The 25000-nt window shown below is 32.9% G+C and overlaps 15 protein-coding genes and 1 non-coding gene across 16 annotated transcripts in view, besides 1 other annotated feature. All coding sequences in view use genetic code 11, as the record gives it.

Annotated features, from left to right (window-relative positions):
• Nucleotides 1-4035, top strand: part of ycf1 (hypothetical chloroplast RF19) — a 6066-nt gene extending 2031 nt beyond the window's left edge. The window contains exon 1 of the mRNA in view: nt 1-4035. This exon is cut by the window's left edge and continues 2031 nt beyond it. Coding sequence (YP_009295151.1) covers nt 1-4035 — 4035 coding nt within the window.
• Nucleotides 4036-4401: 366 nt separating this feature from the next.
• Nucleotides 4402-4674, top strand: rps15 (ribosomal protein S15). Its single transcript has one exon. It carries the CDS (start codon nt 4402-4404, stop codon nt 4672-4674), a length of 273 nt encoding a protein of 90 aa, YP_009295152.1.
• A 122-nt stretch (nt 4675-4796) lies between these two features.
• On the top strand, nt 4797-5978 carry ndhH (NADH-plastoquinone oxidoreductase subunit 7). Its single transcript has one exon. It carries the CDS (start codon nt 4797-4799, stop codon nt 5976-5978), a length of 1182 nt encoding a protein of 393 aa, YP_009295153.1.
• A 1078-nt stretch (nt 5979-7056) lies between these two features.
• Nucleotides 7057-9189, bottom strand: ndhF (NADH-plastoquinone oxidoreductase subunit 5). The gene has a single exon. The coding sequence runs from the start codon at nt 9187-9189 to the stop codon at nt 7057-7059; it is 2133 nt and encodes a 710-aa protein (YP_009295154.1).
• Nucleotides 9190-9862: 673 nt separating this feature from the next.
• Nucleotides 9863-10036, top strand: rpl32 (ribosomal protein L32). The gene has a single exon. It carries the CDS (start codon nt 9863-9865, stop codon nt 10034-10036), a length of 174 nt encoding a protein of 57 aa, YP_009295155.1.
• Nucleotides 10037-10944: 908 nt separating this feature from the next.
• On the top strand, nt 10945-11024 carry trnL-UAG. The gene has a single exon. It is a non-coding gene; the product is annotated as a tRNA-Leu (tRNA).
• Nucleotides 11025-11139: 115 nt separating this feature from the next.
• Nucleotides 11140-12093, top strand: ccsA (cytochrome c heme attachment protein). The gene has a single exon. It carries the CDS (start codon nt 11140-11142, stop codon nt 12091-12093), a length of 954 nt encoding a protein of 317 aa, YP_009295156.1.
• Nucleotides 12094-12375: 282 nt separating this feature from the next.
• ndhD (NADH-plastoquinone oxidoreductase subunit 4) lies at nt 12376-13887 on the bottom strand. The gene is given in 1 exon segment: nt 12376-13887. A coding segment is annotated over 1 exon segment (1512 nt).
• Nucleotide 13886, bottom strand, in ndhD: a sequence feature (C to U RNA editing).
• Nucleotides 13888-14002: 115 nt separating the features above from the next.
• On the bottom strand, nt 14003-14248 carry psaC (photosystem I subunit VII). Its single transcript has one exon. It carries the CDS (start codon nt 14246-14248, stop codon nt 14003-14005), a length of 246 nt encoding a protein of 81 aa, YP_009295158.1.
• A 265-nt stretch (nt 14249-14513) lies between these two features.
• On the bottom strand, nt 14514-14819 carry ndhE (NADH-plastoquinone oxidoreductase subunit 4L). The gene has a single exon. The coding sequence runs from the start codon at nt 14817-14819 to the stop codon at nt 14514-14516; it is 306 nt and encodes a 101-aa protein (YP_009295159.1).
• Nucleotides 14820-15058: 239 nt separating this feature from the next.
• On the bottom strand, nt 15059-15589 carry ndhG (NADH-plastoquinone oxidoreductase subunit 6). Its single transcript has one exon. The coding sequence runs from the start codon at nt 15587-15589 to the stop codon at nt 15059-15061; it is 531 nt and encodes a 176-aa protein (YP_009295160.1).
• A 322-nt stretch (nt 15590-15911) lies between these two features.
• ndhI (NADH-plastoquinone oxidoreductase subunit I) lies at nt 15912-16415 on the bottom strand. The gene has a single exon. The coding sequence runs from the start codon at nt 16413-16415 to the stop codon at nt 15912-15914; it is 504 nt and encodes a 167-aa protein (YP_009295161.1).
• An 81-nt stretch (nt 16416-16496) lies between these two features.
• ndhA (NADH-plastoquinone oxidoreductase subunit 1) lies at nt 16497-17035 on the bottom strand (one of the parts in which the record gives this gene). Coding sequence (YP_009295162.1) covers nt 16497-17035 — 539 coding nt within the window.
• On the bottom strand, nt 18477-19035 carry ndhA (NADH-plastoquinone oxidoreductase subunit 1; one of the parts in which the record gives this gene). Coding sequence (YP_009295162.1) covers nt 18477-19035 — 559 coding nt within the window.
• A 1-nt stretch (nt 19036) lies between these two features.
• On the bottom strand, nt 19037-20218 carry ndhH (NADH-plastoquinone oxidoreductase subunit 7). The gene has a single exon. The coding sequence runs from the start codon at nt 20216-20218 to the stop codon at nt 19037-19039; it is 1182 nt and encodes a 393-aa protein (YP_009295163.1).
• Nucleotides 20219-20340: 122 nt separating this feature from the next.
• rps15 (ribosomal protein S15) lies at nt 20341-20613 on the bottom strand. The gene has a single exon. The coding sequence runs from the start codon at nt 20611-20613 to the stop codon at nt 20341-20343; it is 273 nt and encodes a 90-aa protein (YP_009295164.1).
• A 366-nt stretch (nt 20614-20979) lies between these two features.
• Nucleotides 20980-25000, bottom strand: part of ycf1 (hypothetical chloroplast RF19) — a 6066-nt gene continuing 2045 nt past the window's right edge. Inside the window, exon 1 of the mRNA in view lies at nt 20980-25000. This exon is cut by the window's right edge and continues 2045 nt beyond it. Within this exon, the coding sequence (YP_009295165.1) occupies nt 20980-25000 (4021 nt within the window).

The following is a 25000-nucleotide window of genomic DNA, read 5'->3' on the forward strand; positions in this document are numbered from 1 at the left end:
GAGACTGATACTATTGATAAAGAAACCAAGACTAATGCTAGCAAAGAGACTAATACTGTGAATAAAGAAACGAAGCCTAATGCTAGCAAAGAGACTGATACTGTTGATAAAGAAACGAAGCCTAATGCTAGCAAAGAGACTGATACTGTTGATAAAGAAACCAAGACTAATGCTAGCAAAGAGACTGATACTGTGAATAAAGAAACGAAGACTAATGCTAGCAAAGAAACTGATACTGTGAATAAAGAAACCAAGACTAAAACCCCAGAAGAAGAGGCTAAAGAAGATGAAGAGAAGGGGCTTGTTGTGATGCGTTATGCACACCAACCCGATTTTAAGCACGGCTTAATCAAAGGCTCTATGCGAACTCAAAGGCGTAAAATTGTTATTGAGAAACTGTTTCAAGCAAATGCACATTCCCCCCTTTTTTTTGACAGGATAAAAAAAAAAAAACTTTTTTCTTTTGCTATCCCCCGCCCGGTTCAACTGAACCGAATTTTTAGAAATTGGTCGGCGGGAAAAGGGTTCAGGATTTTAGAGTCTACAGACGAACAAACAAAAAGAGAAGAAAAACCAAAAAGAGAATCTAAAAAGAAAAACGACCGAGTAAAGGAAAAAAAGCGATTAGAGATAGGGGAAGCCTGGGATACTTTTGAAATTACCCAAATGTTAAGGGGTTGCATTTTAATAGCCCAATCAAGTCTTAGAAAAAATCTTATATTACCTTCATTGATAATCGGTAAAAATCTTGGACGTATGCTATTATTGCAAATTCCTGAATGGTCTGAAGATTTCGAGGAATGGAATAGAGAAAAGCATATTAAGTGCACTTATACTGGTAATCCGTTATCCGAAACAGAATTTCCGGAAAATTGGTTGACACAAGGTATTCAGATCAAGATTGTATATCCTTTCCATCTGAAACCTTGGCACACATCTAAACCGCTAACTTCTCGTGATGACGTTTGTTTTTTAACAATTTTTGGAAGGGAAACAGAACTGCCTTTTGGCTCTCCCCGAAAAACACCTTCCTTTTTTGAGCCCATTTTAAAGGAACTCGAAAAAAAAATTGGAAAATATGAAAAGGTTACAGCTGAAAGCGTTTTAAAAAAAATAATAATAAAATTATTTAAAAAAGTTTCAAAAGAAACAAGAACAACAAACCAAAATCTTCCGTTTATAGAAAAAGACCTCTCCAAGGGTAAACCAATTTTATTATTTAGATCGAGAGAAATAGGTGGAATGGAAAAAGAAAAAGATTCTAGAATAAGCAACCAGATAATTGATGAATCTTTTAGTCAAATTCAAAAAATTCAAATTCCAGATTGGACAAATTCTTCACTGATAGAAACTAAAATGCAAGATATGACTGATAGAACAAGTACAATCAAAAATCAAATAGAAAGAATTACCGAAGAGAAAAAAAAAGTAACTCTAGAACTAGATATTAGTACTTACAAAAAAAGTTGTAGATTAGAGTTGTCAAAAAAGATTTGGCAAATAGTAAAACTAAAAAACATAATATGTAAATTTCATTATTTTAGAAAATTTTTCATTCAAAGAATATATAACGATATTTGTTTATCTACTATTCATATTTGCCAAACGAATACACAACTCTTTGTTGAATCGACAAAAAATTTGATTGAAAAATATATTTCCAAGAATGAAACAAATAAAAAAATAATTAATAAAAAAACTAAAAATACAATTCACTTTATTTCAAATATAAAAACTTATACTTATAATAGTTGTAAGAAAAATTCAGAAATTTTTTGTGATTTATCCAACTTGTCACAAGCATATGTATTTTACAAAATATCACAAACCGGGGTTGTTAACTTGTCTAAATTAAGATCCGTTCTTCAACATCATGGAACATCTTTCTTCCTTAAAACTCAAATGAAAGACTCCTTTCGAACACAAGGAATATTTCAGTCTGAAGTAATACATAAGAAACTTCAGCGGTCTATAACGAGTCAATGGAAAAATTGGTTAAGAGGGAATTATCAATACGATTTATCTCAGATTATCTGGTCTAGCTTAATGTCACAAAAACAAAAATGGCGAAATAGGGTTAATCGATATTGTAGGTCTCAAAAAAAAGATTTAAAAAAATGGAATTCATGTGGAAAATACCAATTAAGTCATTACAAGAAAAAAAAGGGTCCTAACTCATTATCGAATCAAAAAGATAATTTTCAAAAATGCTATAGATATGATCTTTTATCATATAAATCCATTAATAATGAAAATAAAGGTGACTCGGTTTTTTATAGATCAATCCCTCAAGTAACTAAAAGGCAAGCGGTTTCTGATAATTACAACATGTCGCAAAACTCCTTGTTTGCGATAACAGGAAGTATCCCTATCAATATTTTTATAGGAAGAATAGAAAGGGTATATATTCCATATATAGAAAAAAATCTTAATAGAAAATATTTTAATTGGGAAAATATCTATTTTGATCTTAGAAAAAAAGTGGCTATTGAATCCTGGGTCGCGGTAAATCCCAGCAGTAATCAAAAGACTCGAATTGGGACTAATAATTTTCAATTAATTGATCCAATTGATAAAGAAGAAGAGGAAGAGATCAATCCCAGCAGTAATCAAAAGACTCCAATTGGGACTAATAAGGATGAAATATTTTATGCAATTGATAAAGAAGAAGAGGAAGAGATCAATCCCGAAGAAGAGATCAATCCCGAAGAAGAGATCAATCCCAGCAGTAATCAAAAGACTCCAATTGGGACTAATAACGATCAATTAATTGATCCAATTGATAAACAAGAAAAAGACCCTTTTTATATTCCGATTAATCAAAATCCAGAAATCAATCAACCTAATTCTCCAAATTCTTTTTTTGATTGGATGGGAATGAATGAACAAATACTAAATCGTCCCATCTCGAATCTGGAACTTTGGTTCTTCCCAGAATTTGTGCGGCTTTTTAATGTATATAAAACGAAACCGTGGATTATACCAAGCAAATTACTTCTTTTAAATTCGAATCTAAGTGAAACCGATAATAAAAAGAAAAACATCGCTGAAAACCAAAATCTTGAAGAAGAAGATTCCGCGAAATCAGACATGAAAAAAGGTACAAAGAAAAGTAAAACCAATAGTGAAAAGAAAAGTGAAACCGATAGTGAAAAGAAAAGTGAAACCGATAGTGAAAAGAAAAGTGAAACCGATAGTGAAAAGAAAAGTGAAACCGATAGTGAAAAGAAAAGTGAAACCGATAGTGAAAAGAAAAGTGAAACCGATAGTGAAAAGAAAAGTGAAACCGATAGTGAAAAGAAAAGTCTAAGTACAAGAGAGCTAAGAGAGTTATTCATGAAAAAGTATTTCCTTTTGCAATTGAGATGGGATCAAAGGAATATCGGTCAAAACATTCGCAAAAATGTCCGGATATTAGCTCTCCCGAAGAGCTCGATAAATCTAGAAACCATGACTCTATCATGCATTGAAAGGAGAAAATTACAATTGAATGTAATGTGGAAGTCGAAGAGCAATTTGAGTATTCTAAAATTTTTCAAAAGCATAGGAGTGGTTGTGGACCGCCTTGGACTGTCTGTAAAAAACAATGGGCAATTTCTTATGTATCAAACCATAGGTATTTCGTTGGTTCATAAGAGTAAAAACAAAACTAATCAACAATACCGAAAACAAAGAATAATTCGAGCTAGAGAGAACAATCATTTTGATGCGCTTGTTCTTGAAAATATTTTATCGTCTAGACGTCGTAGAGAATTGAGAATTCTAATTTGTTTCAATTCAAACAATTGGAATGATGTGGATACCAATTCCGTATTTTTCAACGAAAACGGGGTAAAAAACTGTAGTCACTTTTGGGAAGAAAGGAACCTTCGTGATAAGGAGAAAAATGAATTAATTCAATTCAAGTTTTTTCTTTGGCCCAATTATCGATTGGAAGATTTAGCTTGTATGAATCGTTATTGGTTTGATACTAATAACGGCAGTCGTTTCAGTATCTTAAGGATCCACATGTATCTACCATTGAAAATTCGTTGATAGTATTACTATATACCCTGTAGCAGGGTATATGATAGAAAACAAATGCACACATGCCTTATCTTATACCTCATTCGAATCTCACTGAATAGAGGATACAGCGTATCCATTAGACCTATAAATTATCAATGAATCCAAAGATATTCATTTCATTTTAGGTCTAATTGATTCACTTTTGTGAATACAAAAATGTACGAGATTCTTATCTGAATTCAAAATAGGATTTTGAATTCATTGGAATGGATAAACTGAGGAGTTCAGAAAGCAATTTATTCTATATCAATCATTCAAATTATTGGCATTCTTTTTATTGATCAATAAAATTCGTTAAAATATATATCAGGGAAGGGGATCAATTCTTTTTTTATGGTAAAAAACTTATTCATTTCGGTTATTTCTCAAGAAGAAACCAAAGAAAACAGAGGGTCCGTTGAATTTCAAATATTCAATTTCACCAATAAGATACAGAGACTTACTTCCCATTTAAAATTGCACAAAAAAGACTATTTATCTCAGAAAGGTTTGCGTAAAATTTTGGGAAAACGTCAACGGCTGCTAGCTTATTTGTCAAAAAAAAATAAAGTACGTTATAAAGAATTAATTGAGAAATTGGATATTCGAGAGACAAAAACTCATTAATTTTTAATTTGAGGAGTCATTTGTTTTTAACTTATTTGTTTCGTTTCAATTTTGATGAACCTCTTTTCACATTCAGCAATTCATGGAAGAATTACATGGAAGAACGAATCGGTAAAAAATTTATGACTGCACCAGCTACAAGAAAAGACCTCATGATAGTCAATATGGGTCCTCACCACCCATCAATGCATGGTGTTCTTCGACTTATTCTTACTCTCGATGGTGAAGATGTTATTGACTGCGAACCAATATTGGGTTATTTACACAGAGGGATGGAGAAAATTGCGGAAAACCGAACAATTATACAATATTTGCCCTATGTCACACGTTGGGATTATTTAGCTACTATGTTTACAGAAGCAATAACCGTAAATGGACCTGAACGATTGAGCAATATTCAAGTACCTAAAAGAGCTAGCTATATCAGAGTCATTATGTTGGAGTTAAGTCGTATAGCTTCCCATTTGTTATGGCTCGGTCCATTTATGGCGGATATTGGGGCGCAGACTCCTTTCTTCTATATTTTTCGAGAAAGAGAGTTGATATATGACCTATTCGAAGCTGCCACCGGTATGCGAATGATGCATAATTTTTTTCGTATCGGGGGAGTAGCTGCTGATCTACCCCATGGCTGGATAGATAAATGTTTGGATTTTTGCAATTATTTTTTAACAGGGGTTGCTGAATATCAAAAACTTATTACACAGAATCCCATTTTTTTAGAACGAGTTGAAGGTATAGGCACTATTAGGGCAGAAGAAGCACTCAATTGGGGTTTATCCGGACCAATGCTACGAGCTTCGGGAATCGAATGGGATCTTCGTAAAATCGATCAGTATGAGTGTTACGACGAATTTGCTTGGGAGGTTCAATGGCAAAAAGAGGGGGATTCTTTAGCTCGTTATTTAGTAAGAATCGGCGAAATGGAAGAATCCATAAAAATGATTCAACAGGCCCTGGAAGGAATTCCGGGGGGGCCTTATGAGAATTTAGAAATCCGACGTTTTGATAGAGTAAAACATCCCCAATGGAATGATTTTGAATACCGATTCATTGCTAAAAAAACCTCTCCTATTTTTGAATTATCGAAGCAAGAACTTTATGTGAGAGTCGAAGCTCCAAAGGGAGAATTGGGAATTTTTCTGATAGGAGATCAGAGCGTTTTTCCTTGGAGATGGAAAATTCGTCCACCGGGTTTGATCAATTTGCAAATTCTTCCTCAGGTGGTTAAAAGAATGAAATTGGCTGATATTATGACGATACTAGGTAGCATAGATATCATTATGGGGGAAGTTGATCGTTGAAATGATAATTGATACAACACAAATCCAGGCTATCCATTCCTTTTCCGGATTGGAATCCGTAAAAGTCAAAGAAGTCTATGGGATCATATGGATACTTGCCCCTATTTTTACTATTGTATTAGGAATCACAATGGGTTTACTAGTAATTGTTTGGTTAGAAAGGGAAATATCCGCGGGAATACAACAACGTATTGGCCCCGAATATGCGGGTCCTTTAGGAATTCTTCAAGCTTTAGCAGATGGTATCAAACTCCTTTTGAAAGAAAGCCTTCTTCCATCTCGAGGGGATACTCGCTTATTCCGTATCGGACCTTCCATAGCAGTGATATCCGTTTTTCTAAGTTATTTAGTAATTCCTTTTGGTTATAAGCTTGTTTTAGCCGATCTTAGTATTGGGGTTTTTTTCTGGATCGCCGCTTCAAGTATTGCTCCCGTTGGACTTCTTATGTCCGGATATGGATCAAATAATAAATATTCCTTTTTAGGCAGAATCTCTGATATTGAAAATAAAAAAGTCTCTTTTAGAGAAGAAAGCGCTGAACTAGAAAGGCAAACAGCCGATATATTGGAAAGCGAATTCGCACTTGAGGCAGAAAAGGTGAATTTAAAAGAATTAATAGATTATTTTTTAGAAAATACAGCTGCCTTGGAACGAGCACAAGCTACTATACAAGCTCCAGAGGGTTCTTTGAAAAAGGAAGGACATTCTTTAATCCGAACTACAAATGCACTGAGAGAAGCTCAGTTTGTACTGAGCGAGCGCAATGATTCTTTGAATGAAAGAGATTTCCTACTCAGAAAATATCATAAGATGTTATCTTGGATATATTTTGATCGTAATTTGGAAGAAGAAACTCCTCCTATTTTGCGATTCGAACCTTCTACTATTTTTGAATTAGAACTTTCTCCTCTTTGGGGAGGAGAACCTTCGCGTCCTACTAATGAAACAAATGAAAGAAATAAATCCTGTAATTATAGTCGTATAGCCAATAGAAAACTCTTACCCAATTTAAGTAATTTTAAACATAAGAACTTAATTTGGGTAAGTTTTTTTTTAACCTAGTATAATTGAGTTTTCTTAATTTTTGTAAAACAGAAAAATAAAGATTGATACAAAAAAGAAATAAAAAAACAAATAAAAAGGAATTCTCGCATATCCTAAATATTTGATACCTTCGCTAGCAATAAAACTAAGAAAAGCAAAACAATTAAATATTTGGTCAATAATTCTTAAATCAAAACAACGAATAATTTGAGAAAACCTTCGTACTTGGCAAACAAAAAAATTCTTATAAAAAGTATCTATATAAGCACGATTATAGGCCCAGTCATATATGACAAAGACTATTTTGTCGCGAATAACTCTCTTAAGGCTTTTTTGATGAAACGAATTAATTAATAGAAAACTTTTGAAAGACGAATAGGTGGGTTTATATAATAAAAATGCTATAAATATTCCGCAATAAGCAATCCCCACGGAAATTACCGTATGCTTTAAAAACTCGGCTAAATCTGTTGAATTAGTGTGATGCAAAAGATAAATAGCAGGATGTAACCATTGGGTTAAGATGTCGAGATTGAAACCAAGCTCCTTCGGAATTCCTAAGAATCCAATTACAAAAGTTACAAAACACAATAGAATTTGTGGAAATAACATAGTATTTTCTGACTCAAAAGGATCAGAAGTATAAGAAATTTTGGTTTGATTCTCCCCTTTCTCATCAATTGTGAAAAAGCGAAAATTTTTGTTAATTGGCTTTGAACCCTTTTTTCCCCATAGAGACATTGAATCAGCAGGGTTATTTTTTTTTCCACTATAATTTTTAAAACCAACGTTTAAATGTCCTTCAAAAGTCATTAAATAAATCCGAAACATATAAAATGCGGTTAATCCCACTGTGCCCCAAGCTATTAGGGCGAAAATCGGCGAATAAAGCCAGCTATCATTAAGAATTTCATCTTTTGACCAAAAACAAGCAAGGGGCGGAATACCACAAAGTGAAAGTGTACCTAATAAAAAAGCACCTTTGGTTATCGGTACGTGTTTTGTTAAACCGCCCATAATAACCATATTCTGACTTTTTTCGGGAGAATAACCAATAATAGTCTCCATTGAATGAATAACGGATCCAGCTGCTAAGAATAATAATGCCTTGGAATAAGCATGAGTAATCAAATGAAATAAAGCACTTCGGTAAGACCCCATTCCTAGAGCTAACATCATATAACCCAATTGAGACATTGTGGAATAAGCTAAACCTCTTTTAATGTCTTGTTGAGCAAGAGCTAAAGTAGCTCCTAATAAAACTGTTATGATTCCTATCAAGGAGATGAAATACATTATGTAAGGTATAACTAAGAAAAGAGGAAGAAGCCTAGCTACAAGAAAAATTCCCGCTGCTACTAAGGTAGCAGCATGTATAAGAGCCGAAATCGGAGTAGGTCCCTCCATGGCATCGGGTAACCAGACATGAAGAGGAAATTGCGCGGATTTCGCAATTGCACCGACAAATAACAGCGCAGCGCATAAAGTAACAAATAAAAGATTGACCTCTTTGCTCGAAATCAAATTATTCAATATTTGGAATAACTCCCGAAATTCAAAACTGCCTGTTATCCAATAAAAGCCTAAAATTCCTAATAATAAGCCAAAATCCCCTACACGATTAGTTACAAACGCTTTTTGGCAAGCATTTGCCGCACCAGGTCGTGTAAACCAAAACCCTATTAATAGATAGGAACATAGTCCAACCAATTCCCAAAAAATATAAATTTGTATAAAATTAGAACTAGTAACTAATCCCAACATGGCAGCACAGAAAAAACTCATATAAGTAAAAAATCTCAAATATCCTTGATCATGAGCCATATAATTATCACTATAAATAAGAACCAAAATTCCAACAGTAGTGACTAATATTGACATAATAGAAGTAAGTGGGTCGATCAAGTAACCGAATTCAAAAGAAAAATCATTATTTATTATCCAAGACCATACATATTGATAGATAGAACCCCTATTTATTTGCTGAATAGATAGATAGATTGAAAATGCCATGACTATACTTAACAATAAAACACTCTGAAAAGACCACATACGACGAAGATTTTTTGTTACCGTGGGAAAAATAAGAAGTCCTGCTCCTATTAACATAGGAACTAGAAGGGGAACAAAAGGTATGATCCACGCATATTGATATGTTTGTTCCATAAACAGTTTGAGTCTTAATTAATTATTTCCGATTCACCCGATTTTATTTTATCTCTTTTGAAAAGAGTCAATAAAAAAGAAAAAAATATGTACTAACTTAAACCAAACTGACAACTAAAATAAACTTTATAGAATTTTCTATTGTGAATTATTCTTAGTTAAAAACTTTCAATTATTCAAATCAAGAAGTTACAATTGGTCAAATAATCTGAAATAGATTCATTAGCAGTTTCCTTTTATTTTTCAAAGGAAAATTTGGTCTCTTTTCTTTTTATCCAAGGGAAAAGGATTACAGCTTTCAATTTCATTAAGCAAGAGTAGGGTTTTGATCTTAAACCTTTCAATTGCACGTAGAACGATGAAAATAGACAGAAAGGCCGTTTTAGTTTCTTTTTCATTAGAATTATAAGAATTAGAATTCTAAGATGAAGTTCAACTAATTTGATGATTTCTACAGCACATCGAATTCTATAGATTTTATTTTATGAATAATGCGAAATAGAGATAGCAATCAAAACAAACGAATCGTTTTTACGAATATATTATGACAATAATAAGAAAAGATAGAATAAAAAAAAGCTAGATAGTAAATAGTAAAAACGATTCATTTTGCGCAATAGATGTCTTTCACATCCAGTTTTAACCTAAAATTAAGTAATTTCTTCATTTTTAAATGGCAGTTCCAAAAAAACGTATTTCGAAATCAAAAAAGCGTATTCGTAAAAATACTTGGAAAAGAAAGAGCTTTTGGACAGCATTAAAAGCTTTTTCGTTAGGAAAATCCCTTTCGACCGGGAATTTGAAAAGTTTTTTTGTATCACAAACAAATAAAAAAACGTTGGAATAATCTGAGTCGACTTTCTTTTTTTTTAGACTAAAATTTTATGACTTCGGCTTTCTATTGATTTATTATTTAGAGTTAATATAGAACTGGGAAATCGAATGCCTTGCTCTTAGCTCTTATGATACGAGAATACGAAATCCTAGATTTACTCATCTTTTTACTTAACTTAAAAAAAGAATACCTTCGAAGGTTCCCAAACATCATTTCGAGGGGACGAGTCTTATTTTCCGCATCAACCTATTTGTTTATGACAAGTAACACTTTTATAAAATAATATAATAAATTAATAAATAGAGTAAAGTAATACAATAAGGCGGATATGAAGATCTTTCGGTTTAGTTAACGAATCGTTGAAACTTATGAATTACTTTTGAAAATTGAAACCCTTTTTTATTTTGGGTAACTTTCTGACTTTTTCTTTTTGATGAATTCTTATACGGATCCCCAAGACTATCTTGTCATGTAATAAATATTGACGCCCCAATTTTTAAAGTATAAGTATAAAATAAGAAAATGAGTATGTTATATCTGCAGAATCGGTTAATTATGAGTGTTTTAAAATAGGTATATAGGTATTGCTAAAATTCATTTTTTTGTTTTGATTTTTGAAATCAAGACAAAAAAATGAAAACCAAAATTTTTGTTTTGAATTCGACCCCTAGTTACGAATCAAACTATCTAGTTACCGGAGTTTAATTGCAAGCGATCCAAAAATACACGAAAACCGTAAGTAATAAGTATAAGTGAAATAAAACAAAGACTCTAAACTCAAATAATAAACTTTCAAATTCATATTTCAAGAAATTTTTATGTATAAAATTGAACCAGACTATACTGAATTTACCTTTCAAATCTTGACGTTTGCTTACTCATAGCCTATAATGAATTAGACTATTATGGGTTCACGACACGCCGCTATGGTGAAATTGGTAGACACGCTGCTCTTAGGAAGCAGTGCTAGCGCATCTCGGTTCGAGTCCGAGTGGCGGCATACCGTCTTCTAAAAAAAGAAAATAGACCTTATAATCTTATAAGGAATTCAATTCCCGATTTCATTTTTCTTAGGTAATTGGGGGGCTAGACTCTTCGTTGTTTAAGCTTTTTTTATGATATTTTCAACCTTAGAGCATATATTAACTCATATTTCCCTTTCGATCATTTTAATTTTAATGACAATTCATTTGATAATATTTTTAGTCGACGAAATAAGAAAACTATATGATTCATCAGAAAAGGGCATGCTAGTAACTTTTTTCTGTATAACAGGATTATTAGCTACTCATTGGATTTCTTCGGAACATTTCCCACTAAGTGATTTATATGAATCATTCATTTTCCTTTCATGGAGTTTCGCTCTGATTCATATCATTCCGTATTTCACAAAAAATACAAAATTTTTAAGCAAAATAATCAGCCCAAGCGCTATTTTTACCCAAGGTTTTGCTACTTCAGGTCTTTTAACAGAAATACATCAATCTTCAATATTAGTACCCGCTCTTAAATCCGAGTGGTTAATAATGCACGTAAGTATGATGATATTGGGCTATGCAGCCCTTTTATGCGGATCATTATTATCAGTAGCACTTCTGGTCATTACATTTCGAAAAAACGGAAAGCTTTTTTCAGGGGGCAACGATTTTTTAACTGAGTCATTTTTATTTGGGGAAAATCTTTTTCAAAAGACTTCTTTTTTTTCTGCTAAGAATTATTATAGGACCCAATTCATTCAACAATTGGATTTTTGGAGTTATCGGGTTATTAGTCTAGGATTTCTCTTTTTAACCATAGGAATACTTTCGGGAGCGGTGTGGGCTAACGAAGCGTGGGGATCTTATTGGAGTTGGGACCCAAAAGAAACTTGGGCTTTTATTACTTGGATTGTATTCGCAATTTTTTTACATACTCGAACAAATCTAAATTTGCAGAGTGTAAATTCCGCAATTGTAGCATCTATTGTGGCATCTATAGGCTTTCTTATAATTTGGATATGCTATTTTGGAGTCAATCTAGTAGGAATAGGTCTACATAGTTATGGTTCATTTCCATCAACATCTAGTTGAATTCAAAAAACGTTCTTACAAATCTAAGAGAGTGCAGTATATAATAAATAAAAAAGCTAAAAGACTATAATAATTAGAATAATAAAAAAAGATATAATAAAGATTAAAACTTTGTGTGAACGAGCATACGTACCGTTTGAATCAAATATTGTATTGATTCAAACGGTACGCGGGTGGTTCAAATTGATTGTTTTTAGTTAACTGAAGAGAAGAAAAAACCTTCCTTTTTACATTTACAACGAACGTTTTTTTTTAAACTTTTTTTTAGGATTTTGGTTTTATTTATAAGACTTGTCGATAAAAAAAATGAGATAGAATAACTTCGACCTTTTCAACTGATAGTGAAAGAACGAAATCGGGGTACATACCAATACCTATGACAGGTAACAAAATGGAGATAGAAAGAAATAACTCTCGCGGTCCAGAATCCAAAAAAGAAGAGTTGGGGGCATTAAATAGCTTGTATCCATAAAACATCTGGCGTAACATAGATAATGAATAAATAGGAGTTAATATAATTCCAATTGCCATTACAAAAGAAATGAGTATTTTGGACATGAAAAGATATTTTTTGGCGCTAATTATTCCAAAAAATACTAGTAATTCGGCAACAAAACCGCTCATACCTGGTAATGCAAGGGAAGCCATTGAAAAGCTACTGAACATCGTGAATATTTTTGGCATTTGAATAGCTATTCCCCCCATTTCGTCAAGATAAACAAGCCGTATTCTATCATAAGTCGTTCCCGCCAAGAAAAAAAGTGCAGCACCAATAAATCCATGAGAAATTATTTGTAAAAGAGCTCCATTAAGTCCCGTATCGGTCATAGAACCAATTCCTATAATTATAAAACCCATATGAGATACAGAGGAATAGGCTATTCGTCTTTTTAAATTTCGTTGTCCAAGAGATGTTAAAGCTGCATAGATCATTTGGATTGTGCCTACTATCACCAAATAGGGAGAAAATAGAGAATGGGCGTGAGGAAATAATTCCATATTGATTCGAATCAATCCATATGCTCCCATTTTTAATAAGATTCCGGCTAGAAGCATACAAGTACTGTAATGTGCTTCTCCGTGGGTATCAGGTAACCATGTATGTAGGGGTAAAATAGGTGATTTGACAGCAAAAGCAATAAAAAATCCAATATAGAATATTATTTCTAAAGCCGCGGGGTATGACTGATTTACTGATGTTTCAAAATTGAATGTTGGTTCATTCGAACCATATAAAGTAAGACCCAAAACTCCCATTAATAGAAAAATGGAACCCCCTGCCGTATACAAAATAAATTTTGTAGCTGAGTATAGACGTTTCTTCCCCCCCCACATGGATAGAAGTAGATAAACGGGAATTAATTCTAATTCCCACATGATGAAAAAAAGGAAAAGGTCTCGAGAAGCAAATAATCCTATTTGACCACTGTACATTGCTAACATCAGGAAATGAAATAATCGAGAATCGCGAGTAACTGGCCGGGCCGCTAAAGTAGCTAAAGTGGTTATAAATCCTGTCAATAAAATAGGGCCTACAGAAAGTCCATCTATTCCCAATCTCCAATGGCAATCAAAAAAATTGATCCATTTATAAGTCTCCTCTAGTTGGATTAATGGATCGTCCACCTGGAAATGAAAACAAAATGTATAAGTCGTTATAAGGAGTTCTAAAATACATATACAAAGTGTATACCATCTAATTACCCTATTTCCTTTATGGGGAAGAAAGAAAACGATGGAACCCGCAAATATTGGAAAAACGACAATTATTGTTAACCAAGGAAAAAAATTCGTGGTAAAGACAAGATACACTTGGCCCACAAAACCCGTGCTCGAAAATCAAAATATTTGAGGCACGGGTTTTCAGTAAAAAAATGAAATGGATTCCGGTATAGTTTTCTGGAACATATTAATAAGCTAGACCCATACTGCGAGTTGTTTCATGCCATAAATAAACTCGGACACTCAAGAAATCTGTTGGACAAGCGGATTCACATCTCTTACAACCAACACAGTCCTCTGTTCTTGGAGCGGAAGCAATTTGTTTAGCCTTACATCCGTCCCACGGTATCATTTCTAATACATCGGTAGGGCAGGCTCGGACACATTGAGTACATCCTATACATGTATCATAAATCTTTACGGAATGTGACATTGGATCTATAGAGTTCTTAACGTCATAAATTTTCGATCTAGTAACCTTGATAAACGAATCCCTTTTTTAGATACCAGATGAATCAATGAGTTATTAGAATTTTTCTAATCAATCTACTTCTGGATTGGTTTAGGAGAGAGGGCTAAAATACTTTGATTTATTATGTTTTTGCAAACATGATCATACCTTATGTAGATGTAGCAAACCTACATGCGAATTCTAATCAATTTATCAACACTCAATATTAGAATTTATAGGATTCATACTAATTATTCAACAAATTTGATTGGTCAATACGAGTTGATTTTCTGTTACGATAAATTGAGGAAACAATAGCCAGCCCAATAGCTGCTTCAGCAGCTGCAATAGCTATAATAAAAATTGAGAAAATGTCTCCTTTTAATTGACGATTATCAAAAAAATACGAAAAGGTTACCAAATTCATATTAACTGCATTAAGTATAAGTTCAAGACACATAAGGGCTCTAACCATATTTCGACTTGTGATCAATCCATAGATACCGATAGAAAATAAAAAGGCACTCAACACAAGGGCATGCTCGAGCATCATTCAAAAACTCCTTATCATTATCAATCTTGACTTTTTTCAATAAGAAAAAACAATTCAACCGATTCGATTGACTACTGTATAACAAATATGTAACAACAAAATCTAGCGGTAATAGATTGACTTCACGCTAAAGGCTTTCAATTTTAGATTTATACAGTATACAGGAAAAAAAGAATTGAAGGAAAATGAATGGGGTACAAGTTTTATTTGAATTCTTTGAAAATTTGAATATCACTTTTTTATTGACGAGCTATAACAATTGCACCTATTAGAGCAACTAAAAGAATTATTGAAATGAGTTCAAATGGAAGAAAAAAATCTGTTGATAAATGAATTCCAATTTGTTGACTATTGCTTATCAAATCTTGCTCGATAATCTGGTTTGATCGTGTAGTCCAAATAATACCGTACCATGACGTATCTAGAATAGTCGAAATTAGTGAAATAAAAAGACTTATACAAACTTGTGAAGTAATACCATCTCCAAGGGTCCAAAGAGGAAAATCATTTGAATATTCTGAACCATTCAAGAACATCACAGCAAAAAGAATTAAAACATTTATAGCTCCTACATAAATGAGTAGTTGTGCAGCAGCTACAAAATAGGAGTTAGATAGAATATAGAATAAGGATATACAAACAAGAACCAATCCCAACGAAAAGGCCGAATAAATTGGATTGGGAAATAATACTACTCCTATACTCCCTAATATAAGACCTGATCCTAAAAAAACTAAAAGAAAATCATGTATTGGTCCAGGTAAATCCATTTTTTATCAATTCTAAAAAAAAATATAAATCGAAGAATTTCATGATTTTATTGACCTCACCAGGAAAAAGAAGTTATTCATATGTCATTCTTTATTCATCCAAAGAAAAACCCTGTTTATTCTTATCTCATTTATTCTTTTTGAAATCATTATTTTGACTAGTTACTAGAACAATAATCTAAACATAGAAATCAATTTTCTAGCCAAACGAAGTTACGAGTCTCACTAACCAATCAATAGGTTGAATTGACCAAGCAAAAGAATATCATTTTTTTAGACCCAAACTGAGCTTAGTAATTGGTAATTTTGTTTAATCAATAGTTTATTCATTTTTGATTTGAGGTAAATTCGAAATTTTTCGAATTGTATAATCCTCAATTACTGACATTGGTAACCGACCCAAAGCAATTTGATTAAAATTCAATTCATGCCGATCATAAGTAGAAAGTTCATATTCTTCAGTCATTGATAAACAATTTGTTGGACAATATTCAACACAATTACCGCAAAATATACAAAGTCCAAAATCAATACTGTAATTAAGCAATCGTTTCTTGCGAATATCTGTTTCCAATTGCCAATCAACAACAGGTAAATCTATAGGACATACACGAACACAAACTTCACAAGCAATGCATTTATCAAATTCAAAATGGATTCGGCCTCGAAAGCGTTCTGGTGTGATCAATTTTTCATAGGGATATTGAATAGTTACGGGTAAACGATTTGCATGGGACAGGGTAATCATGAAACCTTGGCCGATATACCTGGCAACTCGTATTGTTTGTTGACCATAATTCCTGAGTTCAGTTACCATAGGGAACATATCGTGAATATCTATAAAAAATTTATGCTTGTTTCTTTCTCTTGTTTGAGGCAAGCCGTCAATCTTGAATATTGTAGTCTTTTACAGTGAAAGAAGTTGAGACGAAGTTGTTAATAATAGATTACCTAGAGAAATAGGTAAAAGAAATTTCCATCCAAGATTTAATAGTTGGTCCATTCTGAGCCTTGGTAAAGTCCATCTTGTTGCAATAGAAATGAACAAGAACGAAAAGGTTTTAGCTAATGTAATAACGATACTTACTATTGTTCCAAAGACTTTACCCCTTTTAGTTATGTCAAAAAGCTCAGGAAGAAATATGTATGGAATAGAAAGATTCCAACCCCCTAAGTAAAGAACTGTTACAAATAATGAAGAAATTAGTAGATTCAGATATGAAGCAACGTAAAATAAACCAAATTTGATGCCTGAATATTCGGTTTGATACCCCGCTACTAATTCTTCTTCCGCTTCTGGTAAATCAAAAGGTAATCGCTCGCATTCGGCTAAAGAAGAAATTATAAAAATGATAAACCCTATCGGTTGACGCCACAAATGCCACCCCCAAAAACCATACTTTGACTGCGCTTCAACTATATCAACTGTACTTGAACTGTTAGATAATCATAGTCGATGATAACATTACTGTTATCGTCGCTATTCCAGAACCGTACATGAGATTTTCATCTCATACGGCTCCTCAGAAGTCAAAAATAAATGTAAGGACTCTTCCATATTATTGATATGGGTGTCGGATAGATAGAGTCAAAAAATAAATACTCTACGGTCCCGAATTATACCAATTGAATTCTGTCTGCTATATAAATTAAGTGCTTCGGAATTGATCTCAATCTTTTAAGAATTTTCGTTGGTCTTTGTTTATTAATAACTTCATCTTTCAATAAAACAAAAAATTTGTTTTGTTTGTAGCAATATCATATACACATTTCAACCTCTCATTTTCTTCAATTACGAAAAAGAATTCGGCATTTGTTCATGAATCGTAATAAAGATTTTGTCTCTTGATTTATTTTATTTCCTATGCCGAATAAAATCAATCTCACCTTTTTATTTCGCTCCTATTCTCCTTTCTCAGAAAAAAGGGCACTTGGACCAAAGTAAAAGATTACTTCGTTCTTTATAGTTATTTTCTTAATCCGTGAATAGGAGGATACTCTGGATCAGGATCGTGGGGAGTACTTCTTGATTATTTCTACTAACTTCAAGTCCCCATTTGAATTCCTTATATGTAGAGAAATATCTTGTTGGATAACTTACATAATCTTTATTACAAATCCTTTGTGTATCTTGGTCTTCCTACCCATCCACTCGTTTTTGAAATCTCCCGTTATGGAAATACATCTAGAATATATAGATAGTAAAAACTCCATACAGTTGATCTTTGAAACCCGCTTCCGACTATGATGACTAATCCACCAAGCTTGGGGGTAAAAAGCAAACATAATAAAACTTTTTTATGTTTGCTTTTTTAACTTTATTCTTGTACATAGGAAAGAAGACTTAATTGTTGTACTGCCAAATTCGAAGCCGCTTTTTTTTCACTCATATAACTATCTAGTTTCCTTTATCATCCCCAAGTATCCAATACTCTAGAAGAACTACGAACACAAAAAAATATGTATATAAAAAAAAGAATAAATCACCCTAAAGATCTTAAAAGTTAGAAACTTAGAAGGATTATTCTTATAAAATAAAAACATTGAATAAAAATATGAAAATAAAAATACCGCATATATAGCATCCATAGAAAAAAAAAGAGATAGACATAAGAAATATTACTAGAAATATTACTCAAAAATGATAAAGAATTACTTTTCTTTTATCTTTTAAAGTGTTTTTTTTGCTTCGCTAGTAATAAGCGAAGCAAAAAATTGCATTGTGGGTGCAAAAAGAAAAAATTGATTTCTAGTTAGCATATTTCTAGTTATCATAATCATAATTTTATTGAACTTCGGGTTTTAAGAGGAAATTAATAGTTGTTCGATCTCACAAGTCAAAACTACCAAGACGCATAGAGCTTTTTTATACCTGATCGAATCACACGCAGAGAAATTGATAATACACATAAAGCTAAGGGTATTTCATAACTAATTGATTGAGCAGCTGCCCGTAGACCACCTAAAAAGGAATATTTATTATTTGATCCATATCCGGACATAAGAAGTCCAACGGGAGCAATACTTGAAGCGGCGATCCAGAAAAAAACCCCAATACTAAGATCGGCTAAAACAAGCTTATAACCAAAAGGAATTACTAAATAACTTAGAAAAACGGATATCACTGCTATGGAAGGTCCGATACGGAATAAGCGAGTATCCCCTCGAGATGGAAGAAGGCTTTCTTTCAAAAGGAGTTTGATACCATCTGCTAAAGCTTGAAGAATTCCTAAAGGACCCGCATATTCGGGGCCAATACGTTGTTGTATTCCCGCGGATATTTCCCTTTCTAACCAAACAATTACTAGTAAACCCATTGTGATTCCTAATACAATAGTAAAAATAGGGGCAAGTATCCATATGATCCCATAGACTTCTTTGACTTTTACGGATTCCAATCCGGAAAAGGAATGGATAGCCTGGATTTGTGTTGTATCAATTATCATTTCAACGATCAACTTCCCCCATAATGATATCTATGCTACCTAGTATCGTCATAATATCAGCCAATTTCATTCTTTTAACCACCTGAGGAAGAATTTGCAAATTGATCAAACCCGGTGGACGAATTTTCCATCTCCAAGGAAAAACGCTCTGATCTCCTATCAGAAAAATTCCCAATTCTCCCTTTGGAGCTTCGACTCTCACATAAAGTTCTTGCTTCGATAATTCAAAAATAGGAGAGGTTTTTTTAGCAATGAATCGGTATTCAAAATCATTCCATTGGGGATGTTTTACTCTATCAAAACGTCGGATTTCTAAATTCTCATAAGGCCCCCCCGGAATTCCTTCCAGGGCCTGTTGAATCATTTTTATGGATTCTTCCATTTCGCCGATTCTTACTAAATAACGAGCTAAAGAATCCCCCTCTTTTTGCCATTGAACCTCCCAAGCAAATTCGTCGTAACACTCATACTGATCGATTTTACGAAGATCCCATTCGATTCCCGAAGCTCGTAGCATTGGTCCGGATAAACCCCAATTGAGTGCTTCTTCTGCCCTAATAGTGCCTATACCTTCAACTCGTTCTAAAAAAATGGGATTCTGTGTAATAAGTTTTTGATATTCAGCAACCCCTGTTAAAAAATAATTGCAAAAATCCAAACATTTATCTATCCAGCCATGGGGTAGATCAGCAGCTACTCCCCCGATACGAAAAAAATTATGCATCATTCGCATACCGGTGGCAGCTTCGAATAGGTCATATATCAACTCTCTTTCTCGAAAAATATAGAAGAAAGGAGTCTGCGCCCCAATATCCGCCATAAATGGACCGAGCCATAACAAATGGGAAGCTATACGACTTAACTCCAACATAATGACTCTGATATAGCTAGCTCTTTTAGGTACTTGAATATTGCTCAATCGTTCAGGTCCATTTACGGTTATTGCTTCTGTAAACATAGTAGCTAAATAATCCCAACGTGTGACATAGGGCAAATATTGTATAATTGTTCGGTTTTCCGCAATTTTCTCCATCCCTCTGTGTAAATAACCCAATATTGGTTCGCAGTCAATAACATCTTCACCATCGAGAGTAAGAATAAGTCGAAGAACACCATGCATTGATGGGTGGTGAGGACCCATATTGACTATCATGAGGTCTTTTCTTGTAGCTGGTGCAGTCATAAATTTTTTACCGATTCGTTCTTCCATGTAATTCTTCCATGAATTGCTGAATGTGAAAAGAGGTTCATCAAAATTGAAACGAAACAAATAAGTTAAAAACAAATGACTCCTCAAATTAAAAATTAATGAGTTTTTGTCTCTCGAATATCCAATTTCTCAATTAATTCTTTATAACGTACTTTATTTTTTTTTGACAAATAAGCTAGCAGCCGTTGACGTTTTCCCAAAATTTTACGCAAACCTTTCTGAGATAAATAGTCTTTTTTGTGCAATTTTAAATGGGAAGTAAGTCTCTGTATCTTATTGGTGAAATTGAATATTTGAAATTCAACGGACCCTCTGTTTTCTTTGGTTTCTTCTTGAGAAATAACCGAAATGAATAAGTTTTTTACCATAAAAAAAGAATTGATCCCCTTCCCTGATATATATTTTAACGAATTTTATTGATCAATAAAAAGAATGCCAATAATTTGAATGATTGATATAGAATAAATTGCTTTCTGAACTCCTCAGTTTATCCATTCCAATGAATTCAAAATCCTATTTTGAATTCAGATAAGAATCTCGTACATTTTTGTATTCACAAAAGTGAATCAATTAGACCTAAAATGAAATGAATATCTTTGGATTCATTGATAATTTATAGGTCTAATGGATACGCTGTATCCTCTATTCAGTGAGATTCGAATGAGGTATAAGATAAGGCATGTGTGCATTTGTTTTCTATCATATACCCTGCTACAGGGTATATAGTAATACTATCAACGAATTTTCAATGGTAGATACATGTGGATCCTTAAGATACTGAAACGACTGCCGTTATTAGTATCAAACCAATAACGATTCATACAAGCTAAATCTTCCAATCGATAATTGGGCCAAAGAAAAAACTTGAATTGAATTAATTCATTTTTCTCCTTATCACGAAGGTTCCTTTCTTCCCAAAAGTGACTACAGTTTTTTACCCCGTTTTCGTTGAAAAATACGGAATTGGTATCCACATCATTCCAATTGTTTGAATTGAAACAAATTAGAATTCTCAATTCTCTACGACGTCTAGACGATAAAATATTTTCAAGAACAAGCGCATCAAAATGATTGTTCTCTCTAGCTCGAATTATTCTTTGTTTTCGGTATTGTTGATTAGTTTTGTTTTTACTCTTATGAACCAACGAAATACCTATGGTTTGATACATAAGAAATTGCCCATTGTTTTTTACAGACAGTCCAAGGCGGTCCACAACCACTCCTATGCTTTTGAAAAATTTTAGAATACTCAAATTGCTCTTCGACTTCCACATTACATTCAATTGTAATTTTCTCCTTTCAATGCATGATAGAGTCATGGTTTCTAGATTTATCGAGCTCTTCGGGAGAGCTAATATCCGGACATTTTTGCGAATGTTTTGACCGATATTCCTTTGATCCCATCTCAATTGCAAAAGGAAATACTTTTTCATGAATAACTCTCTTAGCTCTCTTGTACTTAGACTTTTCTTTTCACTATCGGTTTCACTTTTCTTTTCACTATCGGTTTCACTTTTCTTTTCACTATCGGTTTCACTTTTCTTTTCACTATCGGTTTCACTTTTCTTTTCACTATCGGTTTCACTTTTCTTTTCACTATCGGTTTCACTTTTCTTTTCACTATCGGTTTCACTTTTCTTTTCACTATTGGTTTTACTTTTCTTTGTACCTTTTTTCATGTCTGATTTCGCGGAATCTTCTTCTTCAAGATTTTGGTTTTCAGCGATGTTTTTCTTTTTATTATCGGTTTCACTTAGATTCGAATTTAAAAGAAGTAATTTGCTTGGTATAATCCACGGTTTCGTTTTATATACATTAAAAAGCCGCACAAATTCTGGGAAGAACCAAAGTTCCAGATTCGAGATGGGACGATTTAGTATTTGTTCATTCATTCCCATCCAATCAAAAAAAGAATTTGGAGAATTAGGTTGATTGATTTCTGGATTTTGATTAATCGGAATATAAAAAGGGTCTTTTTCTTGTTTATCAATTGGATCAATTAATTGATCGTTATTAGTCCCAATTGGAGTCTTTTGATTACTGCTGGGATTGATCTCTTCTTCGGGATTGATCTCTTCTTCGGGATTGATCTCTTCCTCTTCTTCTTTATCAATTGCATAAAATATTTCATCCTTATTAGTCCCAATTGGAGTCTTTTGATTACTGCTGGGATTGATCTCTTCCTCTTCTTCTTTATCAATTGGATCAATTAATTGAAAATTATTAGTCCCAATTCGAGTCTTTTGATTACTGCTGGGATTTACCGCGACCCAGGATTCAATAGCCACTTTTTTTCTAAGATCAAAATAGATATTTTCCCAATTAAAATATTTTCTATTAAGATTTTTTTCTATATATGGAATATATACCCTTTCTATTCTTCCTATAAAAATATTGATAGGGATACTTCCTGTTATCGCAAACAAGGAGTTTTGCGACATGTTGTAATTATCAGAAACCGCTTGCCTTTTAGTTACTTGAGGGATTGATCTATAAAAAACCGAGTCACCTTTATTTTCATTATTAATGGATTTATATGATAAAAGATCATATCTATAGCATTTTTGAAAATTATCTTTTTGATTCGATAATGAGTTAGGACCCTTTTTTTTCTTGTAATGACTTAATTGGTATTTTCCACATGAATTCCATTTTTTTAAATCTTTTTTTTGAGACCTACAATATCGATTAACCCTATTTCGCCATTTTTGTTTTTGTGACATTAAGCTAGACCAGATAATCTGAGATAAATCGTATTGATAATTCCCTCTTAACCAATTTTTCCATTGACTCGTTATAGACCGCTGAAGTTTCTTATGTATTACTTCAGACTGAAATATTCCTTGTGTTCGAAAGGAGTCTTTCATTTGAGTTTTAAGGAAGAAAGATGTTCCATGATGTTGAAGAACGGATCTTAATTTAGACAAGTTAACAACCCCGGTTTGTGATATTTTGTAAAATACATATGCTTGTGACAAGTTGGATAAATCACAAAAAATTTCTGAATTTTTCTTACAACTATTATAAGTATAAGTTTTTATATTTGAAATAAAGTGAATTGTATTTTTAGTTTTTTTATTAATTATTTTTTTATTTGTTTCATTCTTGGAAATATATTTTTCAATCAAATTTTTTGTCGATTCAACAAAGAGTTGTGTATTCGTTTGGCAAATATGAATAGTAGATAAACAAATATCGTTATATATTCTTTGAATGAAAAATTTTCTAAAATAATGAAATTTACATATTATGTTTTTTAGTTTTACTATTTGCCAAATCTTTTTTGACAACTCTAATCTACAACTTTTTTTGTAAGTACTAATATCTAGTTCTAGAGTTACTTTTTTTTTCTCTTCGGTAATTCTTTCTATTTGATTTTTGATTGTACTTGTTCTATCAGTCATATCTTGCATTTTAGTTTCTATCAGTGAAGAATTTGTCCAATCTGGAATTTGAATTTTTTGAATTTGACTAAAAGATTCATCAATTATCTGGTTGCTTATTCTAGAATCTTTTTCTTTTTCCATTCCACCTATTTCTCTCGATCTAAATAATAAAATTGGTTTACCCTTGGAGAGGTCTTTTTCTATAAACGGAAGATTTTGGTTTGTTGTTCTTGTTTCTTTTGAAACTTTTTTAAATAATTTTATTATTATTTTTTTTAAAACGCTTTCAGCTGTAACCTTTTCATATTTTCCAATTTTTTTTTCGAGTTCCTTTAAAATGGGCTCAAAAAAGGAAGGTGTTTTTCGGGGAGAGCCAAAAGGCAGTTCTGTTTCCCTTCCAAAAATTGTTAAAAAACAAACGTCATCACGAGAAGTTAGCGGTTTAGATGTGTGCCAAGGTTTCAGATGGAAAGGATATACAATCTTGATCTGAATACCTTGTGTCAACCAATTTTCCGGAAATTCTGTTTCGGATAACGGATTACCAGTATAAGTGCACTTAATATGCTTTTCTCTATTCCATTCCTCGAAATCTTCAGACCATTCAGGAATTTGCAATAATAGCATACGTCCAAGATTTTTACCGATTATCAATGAAGGTAATATAAGATTTTTTCTAAGACTTGATTGGGCTATTAAAATGCAACCCCTTAACATTTGGGTAATTTCAAAAGTATCCCAGGCTTCCCCTATCTCTAATCGCTTTTTTTCCTTTACTCGGTCGTTTTTCTTTTTAGATTCTCTTTTTGGTTTTTCTTCTCTTTTTGTTTGTTCGTCTGTAGACTCTAAAATCCTGAACCCTTTTCCCGCCGACCAATTTCTAAAAATTCGGTTCAGTTGAACCGGGCGGGGGATAGCAAAAGAAAAAAGTTTTTTTTTTTTTATCCTGTCAAAAAAAAGGGGGGAATGTGCATTTGCTTGAAACAGTTTCTCAATAACAATTTTACGCCTTTGAGTTCGCATAGAGCCTTTGATTAAGCCGTGCTTAAAATCGGGTTGGTGTGCATAACGCATCACAACAAGCCCCTTCTCTTCATCTTCTTTAGCCTCTTCTTCTGGGGTTTTAGTCTTGGTTTCTTTATTCACAGTATCAGTTTCTTTGCTAGCATTAGTCTTCGTTTCTTTATTCACAGTATCAGTCTCTTTGCTAGCATTAGTCTTGGTTTCTTTATCAACAGTATCAGTCTCTTTGCTAGCATTAGGCTTCGTTTCTTTATCAACAGTATCAGTCTCTTTGCTAGCATTAGGCTTCGTTTCTTTATTCACAGTATTAGTCTCTTTGCTAGCATTAGTCTTGGTTTCTTTATCA

This window comes from Ipomoea nil (assembly GCF_001879475.1).
Source record: "Ipomoea nil chloroplast DNA, complete sequence, cultivar: Tokyo-kokei standard".
Lineage (NCBI taxonomy): Eukaryota > Viridiplantae > Streptophyta > Magnoliopsida > Solanales > Convolvulaceae > Ipomoea > Ipomoea nil.